General features: G+C 31.0%; 1 protein-coding gene across 1 annotated transcript in view; it reads right to left on the bottom strand.

The window, feature by feature from the left end:
- Positions 1-23,285, bottom strand: part of LOC124357976 — a 40,589-nt gene extending 17,304 nt beyond the window's left edge. The window contains exons 1-4 of the mRNA XM_046810147.1: positions 23,194-23,285; positions 8,800-13,620; positions 7,608-7,825; positions 562-688 (exon numbers count right to left, since the gene is read on the bottom strand). Of these exons, the coding sequence (XP_046666103.1) occupies positions 562-688; positions 7,608-7,825; positions 8,800-13,572 (5,118 nt within the window). The 5' untranslated portion in view covers positions 13,573-13,620; positions 23,194-23,285. The remainder of the gene's footprint in view (positions 1-561; positions 689-7,607; positions 7,826-8,799; positions 13,621-23,193) is intronic.
- Positions 23,286-23,659: the final 374 nt, after the last annotated feature.

The raw sequence follows: 23,659 nt of genomic DNA, 5'->3' as shown, positions 1-23,659 counted from the left end.
CCATGTCATTCACGTTATTGGTGGCAGTAACCTCATGCCAGGGTAAAACAGCTGTTGGAAGAGCAACATGATGTAAGTCCCTGTATTTACGGTACTTAGTGATTTTTTGCAGTTTTGGGGTTCTGAGTTTATAGGCAACAAAAATGATATCATGCTTTAAAAGTCCAGAGGCAGGAAGTTGTCTGTGGTGCGCCATATGGGGCAGTTCGGAGACACCCATGATATCCAGCCAAGTGTCGGTTGTGGTAGTATGGTGAGTAACTTGAAGTGGAAGTAAAGTCAGATTATAAGATTGCAACATTGTAGACAGGTAGTTTAAATAACAGGTCCAATTAAGTTAGAGTTCAGGTCTTCCATGACAAAGACATGACTGTAACGGTCCATAAGATTGATAAGTGTAAGCTCAAATTCTACAAGGTATCCGATATTTGGGGATTTATAACAAACACCCACATGAATATGACTTCCATTTACACTAACATCTGGAAACAATTACAAAATATGTCTAGGTAAAATTATAATTCAACAAAACTATTTAAATGATACAAGACAATAGCTTACCACAGTTTTAGGCTTGAATGTGAACATATTTGGGTTCATAGGCTTTAGATATTTGATGATTACTCCTTTCATCATATACCACTTCATTTCAAAATCTTCCGTGAATGTGAATCTTTGCCTGAAATATCTGTAACAGAATTTAGATAATTCTAGAATGTTGTAAAAATGAATCTATAGTCAATACATGTGAAACATCAAATCAAATAATTTATTTTTCCTTCAACAACGTACATATATTGTAATGGGCATCATCAGTGAAACAGTTAAAACTATAGTTATAGTTCTGACAAAAGACAATTAACATAAGATAACAGAGAATATAACACAAAATATAAATTATAATGTCAATAAGTTGAACAGTTACAATATTCATCCAGCCTATAACAGAGGTTTATTATAACCAATCATACAACACTTCAGCAAATTTTCTCTGTTAAATCTAACCAGGCTAATGGTAACTTATTAAATAACTTTATGCCTAAATACTTATGATAACTCATTGTTTTTGATAGTCTACATTTTAGTAACTCTAGTTTATCTCTATGTCTTGTCTCATATCTATGCATCATTTTCCTTTAAAGCGGTGTTGTGTAATTTTTCTTACTAATATTAAAACATTATATACATACAAGTTAATGACTGTTAACCCTTTAAGCGTCATGAAAAATTAGACCTGATCTTTGATAAAGTTACAATTTTTTTAAATTTCCAATGTGTAAAGTTAAATTTATTTTCGTTTCTGTATGTCAAAATAGAGTTATTTAACGGTAAATAAAATTCGTTTAGCCTTTTTTGGATTACCTAGGATAATTTTTAACTTTTGAGAATATCGTAGAATAGCAGTGTAGTTGTCACTAATATTTTTATAATTTATTCAGTAAGTATGGGAATGAAACACAGTTTTATAGATAAACGTATACTATATTACAAACCAATAAAATTAGAAAAATACAAAAGTAGACAAAGAGTGTTTATTTAGTGGCGGGCTGTCACAACTGACATTCCACGCGTCTCCCGCAAGCCACTGTTATCGCGTGGACTTTGAACCTTCTTATCGCTCGGCAACGTGTAGGACAGCCTTGCAGGGCTTGAATTATGTTTCTTGCTTTGTGATAACATCCTTATGACCCTAGTAAAATATTAAAAAGTTTGGGGTTGACCAAGTAATTGCTCAGAATTACCAAATCTTCAAATTCCGAATCGTCTGGATAGGCCATTCACACGAATAATGGTAAAAAACACTAAATAAATACTGGAAACTGCTGTATTTAATATGAATAATTTACTTTAAAAAGAATAAGACACAACAGAAAATTAGCGATAACCGAAATACATATGCGTGTACCGGACGCTTCTCACTAACAACTGGCTAGATGCCTTGACGGGAGCTCCCGTCAATGACTTTGTGAAAGGCGCGGGGCCACGCCCGCTAGACAGTGTTTGGCCAATTAGAAGCAACTGCCACTCCCATTGTAACAGAATTCGAGGCAGGGCAACCCGTCTGTATGTCGCATGACGACTAGAACCATCTAACAGCAAAATATTCAACTAACATAGCAGTAAGAAAATAAAGAATGCAAAAACGCGGATCCACGGCAATAACGTTTTGAGCTTGTAGTGGCCCTCCGCGGATCCGCGTCAATAACGCTGGAAAGGTTAATATTTTTGACTTAACAAATAGTGGGCATAGTGGTTTTTCATTCATAAGTATCCTAACAACCTTTTTCTTTTGAGTTAAAATTTTCTCTAGGTATGTACCGTTTCCCTACACTATAAGGCCATACCTCACAATGCTTTCAAAAAAGGAGAAATAGGCTTAAATACTTAAAACTAACCAGTTTTTTATTTACAATTAAATAAATAACCCTAAACATTTTTTTTATTATCCATATGGTTTTTCCAAGACAGATTAGAATCTATACTTATACCTAACAAAGTAACGGGAATTTTACAATCTGGTACATCTGTTTTCAAAGAGACTATTAAGTTTTGAGTCTTATCTTTAATCAGGAACAGCCTATTTGCTTTAAACAAACAAGTTACTTCACTGAGTGCCTGATCAGACAAAAATTTGAATTGGCCTATATTGTTATGTACATTTAAAATAGAAGTGTCATTTGCATGAATTTTAGAAAAGTTAAAAATATTAAAACTAAGATCTTTTATTAAAATTATACAGAGTATCGGTCCCAACACCGACCCCTGAGGAACACCTGACATAACATCTAAAATCTGTGAGAAAGTACTCCTTACATCTACTACTTGTTTCCTGTTGGTCAAATATGGTTTAAAAAACCATGAAAACCATAGTATTTTAATTTTAAAAGTAGTATATCATTGTGTACAGTGTCGAAAGTTTTACTTAGATCACGTAGGGTTACTTGAGCAAAATTACCATTTTCAAGAGCTAAGAGTAACTGTTGTATTATAATATCATGTTTATAAAAGAGCATAAAATATCCTAGTAAAGCTTGTACATATGTGTAAGAGTATTTGTTAGATATTTTCCTTTTATTTTAGACTTGACACAACATCTAAAAAATAATACATTTTTATTATTAAAGGTGAGATTTTCAACTGAATAGTTGTCCAAGTGAATAAAAGAGAGAATCACATAAAGAGTATGACAAAAGCATAAGGGGAGTTATAAACCATACTGTACATCATAAAGGAACGATCTCTAATTGGCTCAAACTTTTACTCCATTACCATCAGTGTTACAGTAAGTGACTTTGATGGTTTATTGTCTGATATAAACAAGTCGTCACGGTATTGAACTTTGGAACATTGTTATGAAGCAGCCAAGCGTAGTCACAGAACATAAATGTTTGAGAGCAGTCTAAAAGCTAATTTTAAGCTATTGTTTACGAGTAAAGGTACCATGACACACTGTCAATCATATGTAACCTTGCATATCAAACCTTGAACATTAATGTCTTTGAAGATAACTTTTCTTTCTATATGAAATTGGTACCCAACTGAAATCAGACTTTAGGAATTCTATTTATAAATATTCTTATTCAAAAAATGTTGCGTACATGACGGCTTTACAATAAAATACAAACATTAAAAGAAGTCTTTAAGAATATGGGGATTGCAAGAAATCAATACAATACTTTCTAGAAAAATACAATCATAATTCAAACTGACGGATTTTAATTTGATGGTCAGCTTTCCATGTCTGTTAAGAGTGTTGTATCTTTATACAAGTGTTTAGGAATAAAGACAATGTTTTCTGAATATCACAAAAAGAATAAGTTGGAACCAATAAAATAGCCAACAACTCAAATTCTGATTTTAATTATCAATATGTTACTATATAAATCCATAAATGCTTATAAGACAGAAGATAATAATATACTGTCTTAATAATATAGTGTAAGAAAAACACAAAAGCCCGAATTTCCGTTGCCCAGTTATCTTGTAATCCTCCCACCTAACCCAATTATACTGTCGTAACTAATTTACTAACCCATTAATCACTTATTACAGTACCATCTCGTGATAGCCGACGCAATACCAAAACACTCATCACAAAACAGTACCGTGATCACGACACGCATTATTAACCCTTTGCGATCGGTCGTCGACTATAGGTCGACCGCAGCAGTTTCGCTGAACGCTCGCATGTCGACAATAGGTCGACCGGATAATGTCACTGCTTGTTTGGCCATTTCTAACCTATTGCTGTTCGGTATTTGAGTTATTCGGTACTTTGGACTTCTATTTTGGTTACGTGAATGTATTCTTTTCAAATGTTATAACAAACTAAAACCTATAAAATGGGGATTGAGAATTTATGTTCTTTCTGATTCCTGCAATGGTTACATTTGTGCAATTGAGCCATATTATGGTTCAGTCACAACCAACAGTTTGAGTCACCCTGAACAGCCATTTACTGTTAGGATAGTTTTGCATTTAGTAACCAAACTATTGGAAGAAAATGATGTATCAGGCCTACATGTATTTACTGATAGATTTTATACCAGTTATTTTTTGGCCTTAGAATTACTCAAAATGGAAGTGCATTTAACTGGTACAATTATGCCTTCTAGACTTGGTCTACCAGATGTTATAAAATCCAAAAATGTGAAAAATATAAAACGTCGAAATTATTTCATGTCGGAAAGACAACTGCATGACTTTGGTTTGGAAGGATAAGAGAGTGGTTACAATGCTGTCAACTTACTGCAATAACCAGACAGAAGAAGTGTCTAGAATAGTCAGAGAAGGTGTTAATGAAACAATTATCAAACCTACTGTAATCTGCCAATATAACAGAAACATGGGTGGGGTGGACATTTCTGATAACTATATATCTAGTTATGGTTTCACTAGAAAATCCCTAAAATGGTGGCGGAAGCTTTTTTTGGTTTATTGAAACATCAGTTGTAAATGCCTATATTCTGTACTCCATGACAGTAAATAAACCTGTGAGACATAGGAGGTTCAGACAGAATCTAATCCGCCAACTTGTTGGCAACGTGAGAAATGTAAACCGAAAACGAGGTAGGCCTGCCTCTATTGATGCGGATTTTAGACTAAACAATAAATTTCATGCTCTTCATAAACTACCCAAAAAGAAAACAAGGGACTGCACAGTTTGCAGTGACAGAAAAACACCTGGTGGGAGGAGAGAATGCTCAACATACTGCAAGACGTGCCCCAAGGAACCTGCAATGCATATAGGAGACTGCTTCGAAAAGTACCAAACCCAAAAAAACTTCAGATAACCTAGTAAGTAATGAATAACATGTATCTGATGAGATCCTAGTGCCTTTTCACCTGTATTCATGTAATTTTGGTTTATTACATATGTATAAAAAAATAAAAATTATGTTTTTATATTTTTATACTTCTTTTTTATATTTTTTAAATGTTACTTAAAGTTATAAAAAAAATACTATAAAATAATGTAAATATTCTTTTTAGGTTATTTACATTGATATAAAGAGAAAAAAATAAAAAAGTTGCAGAAAAATGGATTTAAAAATTGCATTTGTGTATTGTCAAAGAACTGTAAACTAACATAAATTAAATATGACCTGAGGACAATCAAAGCAATTTTTATTGAGACCTCAAAGGGTTAAATATATTAAACATAGGCTCAAATAATAAAGTTTATGTATTAAAACTAAACAAAATAACACGTAATATACATATAAATATGAATTAACCCCATAAAAATATTGTGAATCAAGGTATAATACTATTTTTTTGGACTTTTTCTAACCAGTTATATAACTGATTTGTCAGCAATGTTGTACTAGAGTAAAACAATCAATTGGTGTCTTATTTTGTAAAACTTTGTATTTTATTTTTGGACATTTTTGACATATGTTTATGCAGAACAATTTATAGTCTTAGTAAGCAAACACGAAACTGGTTGACGTCCTTTCTGTTTTGTTTTATTACGGAGGTGTAGTTTGAATTTTGTGAAAATGGCAGAGCCTTCTAATGAGTTTGATCATGTTTGCTCAAAAATGAGATATTCTAGCCTATTCATTACCTAAAAAACAATAGGTCAGCCAATCAAATCACAATTAAATTAAAATTTTTGTGAGTTTTGCCAAACCCCTGCGCTTTTTGTTAGATGTTTCGTTAGATTTTTGTAAAAATACATGTTGCATTTTACAAAAATCTAGATGAAATAAAATAAATTTAAATAATTGAAAGATATAAATTTGTTTTCATAAATAATTTAATCTTCTATAACACTACACCAAATATCATGGGTTATAACTATCCTTTGTACTAAAACATTTCTTGATTTTAAAATGTACAAAAATTTTCAAATTTCTAAAAATTATTCTGGAAATAAAAATAATATATACTTTACAAGCTTATAAATTCAATTATATCATAGTCTGTTTCATTAGCAAAAAACGACAGCTCAGTCAACCACCAAACAGCAATAAAATTGCTGTTCTTATACACGTTGAAAAACCACTGAGAAATGTCAACTTCCATATATACTACGGACGTTGTGAAAACTACCGGCACTGTATGTACGGACAATTTAATTTAATATTCTACCACAATAATTCTGTTATGTATTGCAAATTCTTTGGTATATTGACAATCAGAATGAACCAAATTACAATGAAAAAATATTTATAGCAATTTTGTAAGATTAATTAGATGTTTAGTTTAAATGTTGTGTAAAACAACATAGAATTTAAAATATTGCTTTCTAAAAAACAATCTAACTTTTAAAACATGAATAAAAACTTTGTATGTTTGTATTTAGTTTAATTTTTTTCTTTCAATTGATATTATGTTTTATAGTAGAATATTTTTTCTAAATGCTATTTCTCATGTGAAACTGAAAAAGTATATATTGAATGTAAATATTTTCATTTTTTACTTTAAAAATTACATTACATTTAAATATAAGATTTGTTTTATAGTTTTATGAAAGAAACTTCTAACTTATTCTAAATGAAGTTTCACTCATCCAGAAATCAGTGATAACCTGTGTATTTTATAAACTGTATTTGAATCACATGAGTTTAGATTAGTCCTTCTGGAAAAACTGAAAACATAGGTTTACAATAAACCTTTACAGTTTACAGTTTTCTGTCTGGATAGTTAAATAATTTTTTGTGTTAACGTACAATTTTAGCTGTTCTACATAGTAGTATCAGTTGTTTTGAGGAAATGTTTTTTGTATACAAAACTGGAAAAATGTTCAAAAGTTTGTCGTAAGTACCATTTGTTTTTTTAATATAATAATTTGGCAGTAAACGCATGTTTTAATAAAATGTTACAAAACTGCTGAAATAGGCTTGGCACTTTTTAGAGTAGCTTGAGAGAAATCTCCGGTAATTTTTAGGACAAACTTTTTAATCATGCTCCGGCACTAAAAGTGTTGAGCACAACTGCTTAATTAAATTTAGCCAATTTTACAAATATTAATTCTCAATAAACAAAAATAAAGAGTAATTTTGTAATATTTAAAAAATTGGAACTGACAAGATTTTTAACTTAAAAAACAAGGCAATGACAATATCAGATAAGACATATACCATGCGTGTTGTACTCACGAGTTGAGCCAGCTGGTAGCTTGTGCTTGGTTCGCAAACTGGTGCTCTACATTTGTATACGCTGGATCTTGTATAACGATCTTCTTGTGGTTAATGAATTCGACCACTGGCAAATATCCCACACTTGGGGTCAGGCAGAGCAAGGCACGTTCCGGACATTCATCTGTAGATGGCGTTGACATCAGAAGCTCTTGTGGAATAGACTCTAAAGTGGGAGGCTGAAACATTCCATATACCGTCACACAAGACTGTATTTCTGTTGCAAGCTTTAATGCAACTAATGTTCCAAATGAAATGTATGCATTCTTATATACATCACCTACCAATGGGAGTCATACAACAATGAGAGCCTACAGGAGAGCCAATACAAAATCAATTGTCCATATACGTTATAGCCTAATCGGAACTGTATGCCTACTACGTTTCTGAATACAACGGGAGTCAATACTCCAATGAGAGCCTACAAGAGAGCCAATACAAAATCAATTGTCCACACATGTTATAGCCTAATCGGAACTGTATGCCTACTACATTTCTGAATACAACGGGAGTCAATACTCCAATGAGAGCCTACAGGAGAGCCAATACAAAATCAATTGTCCACACAATGTTATAGCCTAATTGGAGTTGTACGCCTAATACATCTTTGAATAGACATTTAAACAAATGTCTTATATAATTTATTTCTATTAAAACCGAATTAAGAGTTTAAGAAGTATATATTAATGACCTTACTTTTCAATAAATTTTCTTTAATTTTATGTGTATTACACTCTAGTGATAAAAAAAACAAGTAGTATTTTAGTCTCAAAATTTATTATTGTCTTTCAACAATCCTTCGTTCATTTTAACATTACATTTTTATATCTTAAGGAGTTCAGCTAAAAATAAATGAAAATACAGTGTGTTCTTGTGCATTGAGAAACATGACATATGATAACTATAGACTACTCATTCAAGCCCCTATCAATTAAACAAAATCTAGCCCATAAAAGTGATTTTAGCATTTTAATGATTGTTTCAGAAAATTAAATTTTTTTAACTTCTAACTCTCCCAAAAAAGTCATATTCACATCTGTTGTAGGAATTTTCAGAGAATGTTAAAAGTGCAAGACTCTTAAATAGAACTTTTCATTACTAAATGTGTGACACAAACATTAAACTAAGTAAGAGATACAACATTTTCTTTTACCTCTTTGATTGATTGTTGCTTCTGGGCCTTCGAAGTCCTGTGAATAATTCTTTTCACATTGCTACACTTAATAGTATGATCAACCACGGTTGGTTCCTCAAAATCAGACTCAAGTGAACAATCATCGCTGAAATCTGAAAAGCTATCCGTCGAGTCTTCTGTAGAATCATCAATTATACTTTCAAAATCTTCCGTCATCCTGGCAACAGGAATGACTGCTCCATTTGGCTTAGTATGTCGGATTTTATTAATTATCTTGGGGCTCATACTTCTTTTCCTCTTCCTCGTTATAGTTCTTTTTGTATTTTTCTCACCACTTTCAAACTTATCATTTGTCACAGTAACAACCTCCTGACTTAAATTTAGGGTGCGATTTTTTGAAATCTTTGGTGATGTTACTGGTGGCTGAATATCAGTGACATTTTCTAAAATGTGATGTGACAAAACGTTATCTTCTGTATTAAGTTCTACGGGACTGTTAGGTCTATCAATGGTCAAATCAGTCTCTTTCACAGGAGAAGCAAAATGTATTGTTGATTCTTCATCTGTATCTTCCTTGTTATGTGTTTTCCTTGAAGTGCTGACATTCGAGCTTGTATTATTGTTCCTTGTTACTTCTGTTATCTCCTCAGTTTCATTTTCTGGTGTTTGTTTCCTATTAGTACTGTACCACCATACGGCTTTAACACACTTCTGATGTATTACTTGTGAATCATTTTTATTGTGGGACAGATCGATTCCTAATGACTTAAAACCTTCACTCTCTGAAAACTTAGATGTAAAAAGGACACGAGTGTATACGCCACCTACCTTTTTAATTGCTGTTAAACCATGCATTTCATTTATATCATAGGGACCAAAGAAAATCAAATGTTTATGACCTGGAACAGCATATGCACCAAATTTATCTTTATGGTCACCATAGAATTTCTTTAGAGGTATTCTAACAGTCTTTCGGCCAAACTCTGCTTTAAAAATAGCTTTGGCCATGTCTTCAAAATTTAAACATCTTTTGTCAGAGTAATAGATTAAATTTGAAAACTTTTTGACATCCATTTCAATTACCCACCATTTTGACTCAGTTTCAGTGATTGGCAAACTGGCATAAACAATTCTTTCACTTTTCTTTTTGGAACAAACTTGGTTATTATTATCTGAAGACAATCTGTTATCACATTCTGTGCTGTCACGCTCAGGATATAAGTTTAAATCATTGGTATTTTCATCAAAATCTATTGTATCCTGCTTTTCAAAGAATTCTGGTGGCAAAGAACAAATTTCACCAATAGCTAAACCAATCTCACCTTCTTGGGTCATGTTTTCAAGACATATCAGATCATTGGCAGTATAATAATCTTCTTTATAGCCATCCTCACACTGAAGGTCTTCTTTTATAACACAAGATTCTTCAGAATTCATAATAAAACTTTCTTCTTCCTTGTTATGAGGAACTTCAACAAATAATGTCATGGCCTTCGTCCTAATTGTATACATCTTGTTCCTTGAAGTATAATCTGCACCTACACCAAATGTTCGAGAGCAGTGATTCTCAACATCAAAGTTGTGAGATGACCTACCTCCAGTTTTCTTTATCGCAACATTTCTTGATCTACTCTTTGATTTTGTAGGAGATTCGCTGACATCCATAAATACACCTCGAGTAAAAGCCATCAATTTTGCCATTTCATCAACAACTTCATCCCTTTTTAATTTAACATAACACTGAGTTAAGTTTACAGAGGAATTAAAAGTTGAGATATTGGGTACTTTTACTAAGAATTGACTTGAAGAGATTGAAGCATTTTGAGGATGAGTATGATTTTGGTGATTTAACTTTACAGAGGGACCAACTGTTTTTTCTATAATGAGGTCCTCTTCATCTCCTTTTCTGTAATCCAGCAATATTTCATCCTTGAATTTGGATGGAATTTTTCTTTCCCGTTTAGAACGTTTTGTTTCAATAGTGATTATTTTCTTATCCCTTGACATTATAACAGTCTGATGGTATTCTCTCTCTACAGGTGCTAATCTGGACTGTGAGCTGTGTTTTTGTCTCAGCACTTCAGGTAGAAGCCATGTTTTAGATTTAATTTCACATCCTTGTTTTTTGGAATTTGGTGAACACTTGCAAAAAAACATGCAAGATTCTTTACCACAATGCTCATTTACCTGAACTTTATAAGGACAAACACAGCCTAGCTTACAGTATTCTTTTAAACAACGGTCGCCTTTTGTTGATTGGGATAACATTTCTTCACTAGTCTCTTCTCCTTGAACTGCAATAAAAGTTCCTCCAAGATGTTCAATCTGCCTTTGTAGTGGAGTTTTCTTATTCTTGACTTTTGTCTTCTGTAGGGAATTAAATACTTTATCACTTTCTTTTTCAATGGGTGCTGGAATATCTGGATCATAATAAATGTCTATAGCATTAAATCTTTCTTTTCTCTCAATAAAGTTTAACATTTCATTCATGGTAGAGCAAATACTGAAATGCACCCCATGATTTTTTGGCAAATCATTTGTTCTCTTCGACATTTCATCTAAATCATTTCCTCCAAAACAATTTTCATCAAATTGGTCTTTCTGACAACCATTTGCTAAGGTCCTTGTTAGACTTTTCTCTTGATTCTGTGTTTGAACTAAAGTTGAATGATACATGACTTGTTTTAGTTCTTCACTTACAACTGGTACCAAAAATCGAGTTACGGTAAATGGACCTTTGTTTGAAGACTGTACTGCTGCGACTGCAAATTCAGCTAAGTGAAGAGAAATCTTATTTTCATTTGTAAATAAACTTTTTATGTTGTCATCAATTTCTTTGTAAAGTGGTCTTTTGAAACCTACATTCACAATTAAACCAATATCATTTGATAAGTTTTGTTTTCTCATAGAGAATATTATTTTAGATATCACATTTTCATTGACAGATAATGGATTTTGTGTTAATCTACACATCAGAGGTTTTTCTCTTCCATAAGTAATGACACCATTTTCATCACACCAACTTTTGAAAAGCTGTATTTTGTTCTGTGGTAAACTAGTTTTATTTTTTGTTTTCTTTTCTGTGTCATCATCTTTCATTTTACTTATAGTACGCCCTCTTAAATGCCTTAAATTTCTTACAGATTTACTTTCTGAGTTTCCTCTAAGTTTAAATGATGTCTTTTGCATACGTTTAGTCCGCTTATTCATCTCAACTAAGAGTCGTCTTTTTTCTGCAACAGTTTTTGCTTTAATTTTATTTAATGGTTTAATTTTATTTTTGGAAGGACTAGTAGTCATACTTTCTAGTGAAGGAAGTTCAATTTCTGCATGCGTCACGTTGTCTGCGGCATCTAGTTTGGGAATGGTAAAGTCAATGTGCAGGTCACTGAGATGTGTTGTATACTGTTCTAGTGTTCTACTCTGAAAAGCTCCATTATTGTATTGGTTTCTATCACTACCTACTTGTATAGACTGTTTGTAAAAATTCAGATTTGTTATTTGTTTAGAACCAAAAGTGTCTAATGCTTTAGTTGAAGTGAGTAATTCTAGTCCAATTTCATTAGCTAAGGTCTTCTTATCAGCATCGTCAACTGATACTTCTACATCAAAGATATTACCTGTTAGTAGTTTTTCCTTTGGAACATGCCACCTTATTGAACGTTCAGAATTACTTCTTGGTAGTGAAGTAGTTGAGATACTATTTCCAACAGAACTGGTTGCATTTTCAGTATTAATTTTTTGAGCAATGCTTTCAATTAGCGTGTGTTTTACTCTTGGCTTGTAAACACCCTTGTTCGCTAATGAAGAGATGACATTTTTATCCAGCGATTTATTCTGAACTGATGTTGGTGAAATAAATAAATCTTCAGGTTTCCTTAAAAATACCTTATCTGAAACTGATTGTGAACTGTGAAAATCTTCATTAGGTTCAAAATTGTGCTTCATGCATCCAATTTTGTTATTAAATGATAATTCAGGTGATATCTTGTTTCTGTAATCAGTTAAAAGATGATGTTTTTTAGTTGCCTTTAAAGAATCTAGAGATTTAATGTTGTTTGATTTTCTAAAGCCAAATACACTTTCTGAAGTATTGTCGACTGCATTAGTATCTTCAACGATGGAAGAATCAATTGCACTGAAAGAATCCTTCTTGTATGTTGAACACGAAAATATATCAAGGGCACTAGGTGACTCCGCATCTGATTCGCATTTAGATGATGTAGACACTACATAATCCCCAAGGTCCACTTCTTCCGAGCTCTCCTCTTGAACAGACTTAATTTCAAAATCATCTCCAAAACCGTCATCTTCATTTCTGAGTGAACTTCCAGAATCGTCACAGAGATGAATGCCTGCAAAATGTTTGTTTCTCCAGCCTTTGATCCTTGTGATGTCTTTGGTTTTGGTTGGAACTATAGCATGGCTTGAACTCATATCAGAGAAACTTCCATCATCCATTATTTCTAGCCCATCATCACTCTGTGAAGCTGTTGCTCGTTGATCTTGTTGCAATTTTGTAAATTCCATTAGTTCTTCAACTGTACTAAATGAGAGAAATGTTAATCCATCTACAACATCCTCTTCTATTTCATAACTTATTTGTGACTTTAGATTGTTGATTATTTTCTGTAGAATCTTTAATTTTTCTGTGTTTGGAGATATTGAGAAACCATAAAATTTCTCATCCTCCAAATAATTATCTATTCCCGTGACGTCCACATCTTCTTCACAGAACAAACTCCAACTGTCTTCTAATTTGAAAGTATCTGAACTTAGATCTATATCCATCACGTCCGTCTTGCTATAGTTTTGAATATCTCCATTACTTAGACAGATCTGAAACAATACAAAATTAACTAAGTATTATAAATTATGTTTATAAAACATTAACTTCTAGCTTAAATTGATACATCACTTTTTAATAGAAAACATGATTACTTTCAATATTATATAAAAACTAAAACAATTTATAAACCATAATATTTTATTTTAAACACACATTTTACTTTGTAATAATTAAACCAAAATATACCTTTGTGAATAATTTCAAAGACAATCACTAAAAAATTTTTTAATTTAGTTACATATACCATGTACTAATGTTCATACAGTTTTTATTACAACAATCCTTTAACTTAATTACAATGTGAATGAAACAAATAATTTCACTTCTAGATTTAACATTATTATTTTTGTTTTTAGAAACCAAAATAATCTTGTCAATATCTATTACACAGCATGGCTGTAAAATCACTATTTATTTTTATATATTATTCACTAAAGCTTTATATAGCTTATGTGCCTCAGATTTTTATATGATTGATTACTATAATTTTTGTTACAGTGAGCATTGGATGAGTGAAGTTATTGAGAAACCCACCGGTTCTTTTCAAAATTTTGTCATCTGACCATCTGAGTTCTCTTGATAGTGTGAGGTCATTGAGAATTAAAATGTGATATATTGATTCATCTTGGTCACAAAATCTCTTGATTTTGGTATCAAAAAGTGCCCTACTCAGCTTTGGAGCCCTAGAAATGATATGATCTTGTAGTAAACCTATCGAAGACTGCTTTTGGAAGAAGAGCACTAGAAGTCCCAGACATTCCTGATGTCAGTATTGAAGGGCAGCTGAAATTTCTTGGTGTAACAATAGATACCGACCTAAATTGGATCAAACATAAAGAAAACCTTATCAAAAAACTCACACCGGACACTTTGTGGTTAAACAAATTCTTTCTCTCAGTAGCCCAGAAACTCCAAAAATAACCTACTTTTTTCTGTTTGAATCCCACCTGCGTAATGATCTAGCTGCTAGGGGCAGAACTACAGCTTCAAATCTTCGATGAATATTAATCATACAAAAGAAATGTATTAGAACACTGGCTGGTCTCCAACCTCTTGAAGACTGTAGGGAGGCTCCGAAGATTCTCACCGTCATTTCACTTTATATTCAAGAAGTAATAATGTATGCTGATGGTGAAATCTTCCAAGAAACAATGCTGTACACCACTAAAATACCAGAAATGCTGAACTTTACAACCTTCCAGCACATCGTCTGAGGCATTACGAGCGGATACCTTCGTACATGGGTGTAAAACTCTACAACCGCCTAACCACATCACCTTTTTTCCAAAAGAGGAAAGGAATTGAAGACCGCTCTACATGAATGGCTTATAGAACGCCCATTCTACACGCTAGAAGAGTTTTTGCAAACTTCCTTCCCCTAATGTTAATGTATTTATGACACTATTTATAATCTAAAAGATTGTAAATAAAGATATTCTCATTCTCATACTCGGCCAGGCCCCATCATGTACCGCCACCCACCCTGTACAAGTGTGGCGGGCCAGGCCTAGACCCCATTATAGCCCGGGCTCCAGTAAAATTGTTTGAAAAAACCGGTTTGAGTACGGGCCTGTCAAAAGGCCAAAGGGCAAAAAAGTTACCCTATTAACCTTTGATTTTCGTTACATTCTGTAGGGTTCTTCAATACTACATTGTAGAGGTATATTATGGCTGGTGTTTTGAGTATTGAAGAAGGGGATAATAACTGTTTCAGGGTATGAATTGTGGCATAATGTTATTCAGGTTTAGATGTGGGAAAAGAGTAAAAACAAAATGGAAGAGAAACACAAATAAAACAAAACAAAAATATATATATATATATATATATATATATATATATATATATATTGTTTCAGAATAAATATGAGTATGTGTTCAGTACCGTATGGTACTGATGGTATTTTAGAAAGGATGGATTCGGTACCAGTGGTAACAACAGCTGGTATTATCAGAGTCTAACCACGAAATTCCACAAAAACTGTGATACTTTTAGTGACAATTTTTATCACACAGAGTTATTTCAATATTAAAAGGACCTTTAGTTTCGCAACCATATTCTATAAATATGCTCAAATTGATTTTTGTAGTTTTCATAAACAACAGTGAAAATTCACAAAAATCAAAATCAGTTATAACCTTTATTACCAGGAAAAATTGCAAAACTACTAAACGCATATATATATATATAACACACACACACACACACACACACACAGTTCAGTCTTTGTTTTAGTTAATCCCTAATAAAGTCAATAGGCCTAAATAAGAAGCATGAATAAGCAGAAATACCATAGCGTATATACAATAATTTCCAACCTTCAAAGCTAAATTATAACAACAAATGTTTCATTAAGACTGCAATGTTCAAATGGAATTCTCTCAGGTAATATTGGTTCAGAAAGGGGAATTACCATATCCCCTTGGCAACATTTCGTGGTCAGGCATGCAAAGAATTTGTAGTTTCATATTAAAAGATTTTAAAATATACATATTAAGCACTACTGGTCAACAGATAAACCTGGTACACAAAGTTTGCGCTACAAGAAATCAATAAAGCATACGCTAACACTATAGCGTGAGTTTGTGTCTAATCCATTTTTATCTAACTCATTCTTCACAATGCCATGAACAGTAGCAGGAATTTAAACTCATGAATCTTGACAGAAGGCAACCTCCCCAACCCAACCCACTAACCAACCAACCAACCCAACCCATCAAGGATATCCTGTTAGCACTAAGTGCAATTTATCAGCTTGTTGTACTAAGAGAAAATTAACTATTTAAATATTCTACAAGTATGTGTTGGAAGTTTGATTGGACAATACTTCTATAGAATATGGAGCAATTCTATAAACTACACGTTAATTGTTCGAGAATGACTAAATAAACCATATTTGGATTTTACAAAAGAGAAGTAGTCATGCACAAACTCCTGATAACATCATGTGATTTTTCATGGTGATTAGAAAGAATTTTATTATTACAGTCAATAAAGCTTTGAGAATGATTTTAAACTGCAAACAAAGAGATACAGTGAAACCTATTTTTTCTAAACTTCAAACTTTGACTGAATATGATCTGTATAGTGTTCAAATTGACTTCACTTTAACCCTAAAACTGGCAAAGGTATCACTCTGTAATGGTGGCTTTATTTCAACAGCCACACAGATTTTTTTTTTTTATAATGTATCACATTTCATACCTGTCAGTTTAAATTTAAACAATGATATGTCAATTTATTCACAAATATTGGGAGAATATAACAATAACCTATTATTAGTTTTCATGTAAACAATTTTGTTTAGCAAAATTAAAAAAATATATTCTTTTTATTTGTAATCTTTCTTATTATTTTTGTAAATACTCCGCTGTGCAACTGCTTTGCAATAAGTTTTACATCAAAACTGTAATTGTATAGCTTATTATAAATTTTGTGCTAATTCCAAAAATACATAGTTATCCTAACTTTTACCTCAAAACTTATTTGTTATATGGCTTTGCATGATTTTTAAAAATTAATTACTAAACCATAACTAAACTGTGGAGAGCGGTGGTGGTTAACTTTCCTTCAATGTATGCGTCTTGATATAGATCCATATAAGTATTTTTATAATTTCCATAATTTTCACCAAGAAGAAGGTTAGACTAATCTGTCCACACGAATTAGGTTTGAGTCTCAACCTTTATTCTGCACAACCTTCTTGCTTAACATTAGGCTCCAGATAAATGTACAAAACATATATTTACAACAACAGTGACACAATGTACATAATACTTGGCTTATTTCAGCACTAAGAACCTCAAAGCGTGAAATCAAAAATTAACTGCACCTTAGCCTACGAGGGGTCACTGCTGATCAAATACAGAATTCATAAACATGAAACTCGAGTCATAACCAGCGGAATAGGATTGTAAATAAAAGTATGTAGGCTGTAAAGTATGCATCTGAGAGTTACTATGAGAAATTCTATGGGAAAATTCAGAATTCAGTTAGAATAAATATGAGTATGTGTACAGTAGCATATGGTACTGATGGTATTTTAGAAAGGATGGAGTCGGTACCCGTGGTAACAACATCTGGTATTATCAGAGTCTAACCACGAAATTCCACAAAAAACTGTGATACTTTTAATGACAATTTTTATCACACAGAGCTATTTTAATATTAAAAGGACCTTTAGGTTCGCAACCATATTCTATAAATATGCTCAAATTGATTTTTGTAGTTTTCGTAAACAATGGTGAAAGTTCACAAAAATCAGTTATAAACTTTATTACCAGAAAAATTTCAAAAGTACTAAACGCATTTATACAGCAAATTGAAAACATTTTTCCGTATCTTCCAGGTACTGGTTAAGAAATTGGTTTGGAAATCTTCGCAGCGTGTAAATCTTTGATACCTTCAATGAGATTTTAAAAACTACAGAATGGATTGACACTGTACTTTTTATAAAAGTTGCTCTTACTTCTTAGGTACTTTTCCCAGTAACAAATATGGAACCACACAACTAAAGCTATTGTCATATATGTTTTATATGTGTGTGTGTGTGTATTATTACACCGTTGCCAAGCACACATACTTTTAGCTAGCCTATATCCACAAAAGCCAAATCCAGTTCTGTCAGCAGCCATCACCTTATCAAATCCAAAAACCATTTGTACTACAGTCGATAATATATATGTTGTACAAAATATTTGTTACAATCATATTGATACTCATATCTGCATCCTATATTAATATTCTACGATACTTTCGAAATAGAAGCATGATCACAAAATTTAGAAGCCTTTTATATATTAAGTAAGATTTCAAACTAAGCATTAAAGTTTGTCAATGAATATAACTAGCCTAACAAAGTTTATATGCATATTTATATAATGTTTAATATAACAATGTAAATTTATACCACTATTATAAATAAATTGTTAGTATTAAGAGAAACTAGGTTACACTAGTGCCCATTTTCATTATTTCATTGTAGTCTGCTAAGCTTACCTTCTGTCATTTTATTGTTTGTTGAGTTTACTAAATTTTATGCTATCATGTCTTAAATTCTTTAAAATTTCGAACTGGTAATAATTTTTGTAAGCCTACACCACTAAACCTTTTTATTAATAATTAAGTTAATATGTGTGGATGTTAAATTAGCGAGTTATCTAAAGTGAGAAGTGTATTAAGCTTAATTTTGCAGAAAAGCCTACGTTTCGATGTTAGCTAACATCATGCATTTTTTTCTTTATTCTTTATACATATTCTTAATAATTCTTAATATTTATTATTATTAAATATTCTTAATAAAGTGAATTTTAGTTTTTGTAATTTGTTAATATACTAATGTGAACTTTACTGAACTGATAAATATTGAATTACATGGAAAACCTATCTCATTTTTAGTTTACTGGATCAGTCAGTTCTGATAGAGCTGTAATCGGATAGCCTATATTAATTTATTGAGAAATATAATTCTATTATATATCTCCAGTTTTATATAAGTTTATTTATTATTATCGCTTCTTTTTGTTGTTCTTTACTTCTTTGTCAAAAATTAATCACATTTATACCTAAACTTGTATCGCTTGACTGTATACTGGAATTATTGTGTGCACTAGCATATTTACCTAATCATGTACTTTAGTTAGTTACTGTTCTAGGTTACATTATCTTTACGCTTCCCTAGCAAAGTATCTTACAATCTTGTACCCATTATTGAATAATGTACAAAAGAAGCATACCTTATTACCTCTGCTTTGTTTTTGACCAACCGTGGCTGGAAAGACAATTAAAAACAATATTGACATTTTGCCATTTGTATTTGGGGGTTATGGTTATTTCTAGAATATTTCTCCAGAAAAAGTGTAGATTGTTATTTACCATCAAAATTGAAAACAACATTGTATAGAACTATTATACAACTAAAAAACCTTTTTTTTTATTTATGCTTTAAACAAAGTTCAGTTCAATTATTACAACTCTTGTTATTTTCTAGCAACATTTTTATCAAAATTTGCTAGTATTCCATATTAACCTTAAAATGTTATTTAGACTAGCCAATATCCAATTACCAAAATATAAATTAATAAATATTTAAAATATTTAAGTCCATTCTTTTCTCCCAATAACGTACTATTATTACATTTTGAATTATTTTATTACTATTAATTTAAGGGATTCAGCCTTCCAGGAGACTATACATACAAATTTAATACAAATGTAAGAACAAATTAAATGAAAATACCATCCATACATAGGAGTAAATAACAATTCACAATACAAATGTTAAGTTAATGTAAATTAATCATGATAATATAGCCTAAATGACAATTTTATATAAAGCCCCATAATACCTCAATATATGATGTTAATACAATAACATTAACACATCAGTTACATTCACTTCCCATTCAACTATTAATATTATTTTATACGATTTAATTTTATTCTGTTGAACACAATTTTTTTTGTTTCTTTAGTTTTCTCTATTTATTTATTCATGTGGATTTTATTTTGATTTATTTTTTATCCATAATACACTTATTTTGACATTAATTATTGCGTTTAAAAAAATAGGTTTTGACTATTTAATTTTATTATTTATTCAATTTTAATTAATTTTATAGTTTCCTTGTAACACACAGTTTTATTTGTAAATTTAATTATTATTTAAAATACTGTTTTTGTTTTAATTTGTAATGTCTAAAAAAAATATTATTTTAAAATATAACATGAATTATAAATGTTGATATAATTAAATAAATGTACTTAGTACACACAATATAAAAAACATTACCATATGTTAATATCTTAAACAATGATACAAATTATAAACATATTTGATCAATACTGTACCAATAAAAACAATAACTACTTTCTGAACACACTAAATCTTTAAATAAGAATACATAATACGAAAATATTAAATATAAATTTATTTATTTATTCACGGTAAACCCATTACATACAAAAATTGCACAAATTGGTAGAAAAAGCTGAATAGAATAATCAATAGTAAGAAGTTCAAAATAATGATGATTATAGTATCAGAATAAATTTTAATTAACACCATAGTAATGATAATTTAAATGCAGACGACGTAATAATAATAACATATCAACAACGTATTAAAAATAAATAATATATAACAACAATATAATAATAAATAATATAACAACGATATAAAATAAATAATATAAATAGCAATAACAGCAGTAAATAATTAGAACATTTTTAACTTCATAATAAATAATTTGATAACAATACGGTAACATAACATCAGTTTAAAAATGAAGCAATAGCATAACAATATTAAAAAAATAAATATATCTATAATAATACACTATTTTTTACAAAATAAATTAATAAATAACAGCATGCTATGTTGCGAAAATGCGTTAAGGAGGTAATGCTGTTCTAGGATGGCCAAGGAAGTTTTTTTAAAGGAGGCGATGCCATCATGAAAGAAGTCAATGTCCCCAGCAACAAGTCCCAAGTCTCTGAATTCGGTTAATCGTGGACTTCATCTCGTAGTTAGTAGCATGATGAAGACGTCCAAACAGGTCCCTTGATCTAGTGTTAGATGGTACACAAAGAGATTGATCGAACCAAGGATTTCTGGACAGTCGACCAAACTGTTCAAAATTCGATAAAGGAAGAGAACATCCTCAGCCACACGCCTGACACCAAAATCACGTAATAATTAAATAAACCGTTTTACAGCAATTTAACAAAAACGAACATATCGCACAGTGTGATAGTAGCACTTTAAAGTGGTCCGAACATATCGCACAGTGCGATAGTAGCACTTTAAAGTGGTTCGAACATATCGCACAGTGCGATAGTAGCAATTGGAGGGTTAATGTTGACTGATGGTAAATAACCATGTATACCTTTTCTGGTGAAATATTCTACAAGTACTCTATAAATGGTGTCTTCAGGAAAGGTTATAAATATGGCAAATTATTTGCTCGATTATAAATAAATGAATTCACTCCTTTTTTAACACTGCTAGTGGCAGGAACTAGCACATCCAGAACACTTCACCTTTTCTCGATTAATAAAGAGTTGATATAGCCATTACATAATATTTTTTAAAATGAAAACTGCTTGTAAACATTGTGGATTCATATCATCTTGTGACATGCATCGCATTCTTTAAATTATATTTCCCAAAATACTTTTATTTTTATATAATTTATTCATTTTGAGACTATCAACAGAATTAAATTTCTTTAAATTTTAATTCTTGTTGCTTTAACTAATTTATAAATGTTCCATAACCACCATATACAAATTATTGATAAATTAATAGTGAGTTAATAAACATAAAAATTGTTTTTTTTTTTTTTTTTAACTAATCTTTCCAGCCACGGTTGGTCAAAGACGAAGTAGAGGTAATAAATAAGGTACGCTTTGTTTTGTACATTATTTAATAATGGCTACACGATAGCAAAATACTGAGCTAGGAAAGCGTAAAGATAATGTAAGCTGAAACAATAACTAACTAAAGTACATGATAAATATGCAAGTACACTATATAATTCCAGTACACAGTCAAGCAATACAAGTTTAGGTATAAATGTGATATATTTTAACAATGAAGTAAAGAAGAACAAAAAGTATAAGCGATAATAATAAATAAACATCACATAAAACTACACATATATATTTGAATTATATTTCTCAATAAACTAATGTAGGCTATTTCATTACAGTTTATCAGTGATTACCGACTGGTCCAGTAAACTAAAAATGTGATTAGGTTTTCCGTGTAATTAAATATTTATATGTATATAATGAGTTCAGCTAGGTTCAAATTAGTATGTTGACAAATTTCAAAACCAAAATTTACTTTAATAAGAACTTTACATGAATATGTATAAAGAAAAAAATGCATGTTACCTTACATCGAAACGTAGGCTTTTCTGAAAAATTAAGCTTAATACACTTTTCACTTTAAATAAATCACTAATTTAACATCCACTCATATTAACTTAAATATAAACGTTTTAGTGGCGTAGGCCTACATAAATTATTATCACTTTGAAATTTAAAGAACTGAAGACATGATAGGAGCATAGCATTTACTATTAACAAAACAAACAATAAAATGACAGAAGGGTATGGTGTCAAATAGTAAGCTTAGCAGACATTTCTCTAATGAAAATGGGCACTAATATAACCTAGTTTCTCTTAATATTAAAAATAATCTATAATAGTGGAATAAAATTATTACAGTTTTTTATGTTTAACATTATACAAATATGCATATAACCTTTGTTAGGCTAGTTATATTCATTGAGAAACTTTAATTCTTATTTTGAAATCTGAATATAAATAATCCTTGTAATTTCGTGATTAACCTATAAATTTTGCAAAATTGACGAATTGTAGAATAGTAATATAGGAGACAGATAAAATTAGTAACAATACGATTGCAACAATAATATTCTGTACAACATAAAATATATTGCAGTAGAAACGTTTTATGGATTTGACAAGATGATGGCTGTTGTCAGACCAATACGTCATTATCAAATGACGTTAAAATAATACATAGTAAATATACCTGTCTAAAAAGTCCTGTATGTCTCAGGATAACCAAGTAATTCACCGTACTAAATCTGAACTCACTGAGTGAATACTGAGCTGGCCCGCTAGAATCAAATGTCCACTGCCTTCTTCTACATAGAGGAATGCTCACGATAGCTACGTAGGCAGTTGATTCCCATTTCGATATTCAGTAGGTGAGAAAGTAGACCACACGACTATGGTTAATACGTTTTAAAACAAATTGGTTGGTATTTATAGTAAAACGAAGCTTTATATTGAACATTATGATATGTTAACACTGTAATAAACGGCGTTGTATTAAATTTCTTTTATAATGGTTTTAAGCGCTACAGTGTATATAGTAACCAAAACCTAATATTCAGAAATAAGTTTTTAAGACCATTGATAATGTAATTATATATATATATAAATTATTATTCTTATATTTTTATATACGAATGTCACAATTAATTATAAGAATA

The sequence above is a fragment of the Homalodisca vitripennis genome, chromosome 3, assembly GCF_021130785.1.
Source record: "Homalodisca vitripennis isolate AUS2020 chromosome 3, UT_GWSS_2.1, whole genome shotgun sequence".
Classification (NCBI taxonomy): domain Eukaryota; kingdom Metazoa; phylum Arthropoda; class Insecta; order Hemiptera; family Cicadellidae; genus Homalodisca; species Homalodisca vitripennis.
The sequence above is the reverse complement of the archived record's forward strand: the minus strand, read 5'-3'. Positions and strand labels throughout refer to the sequence as shown.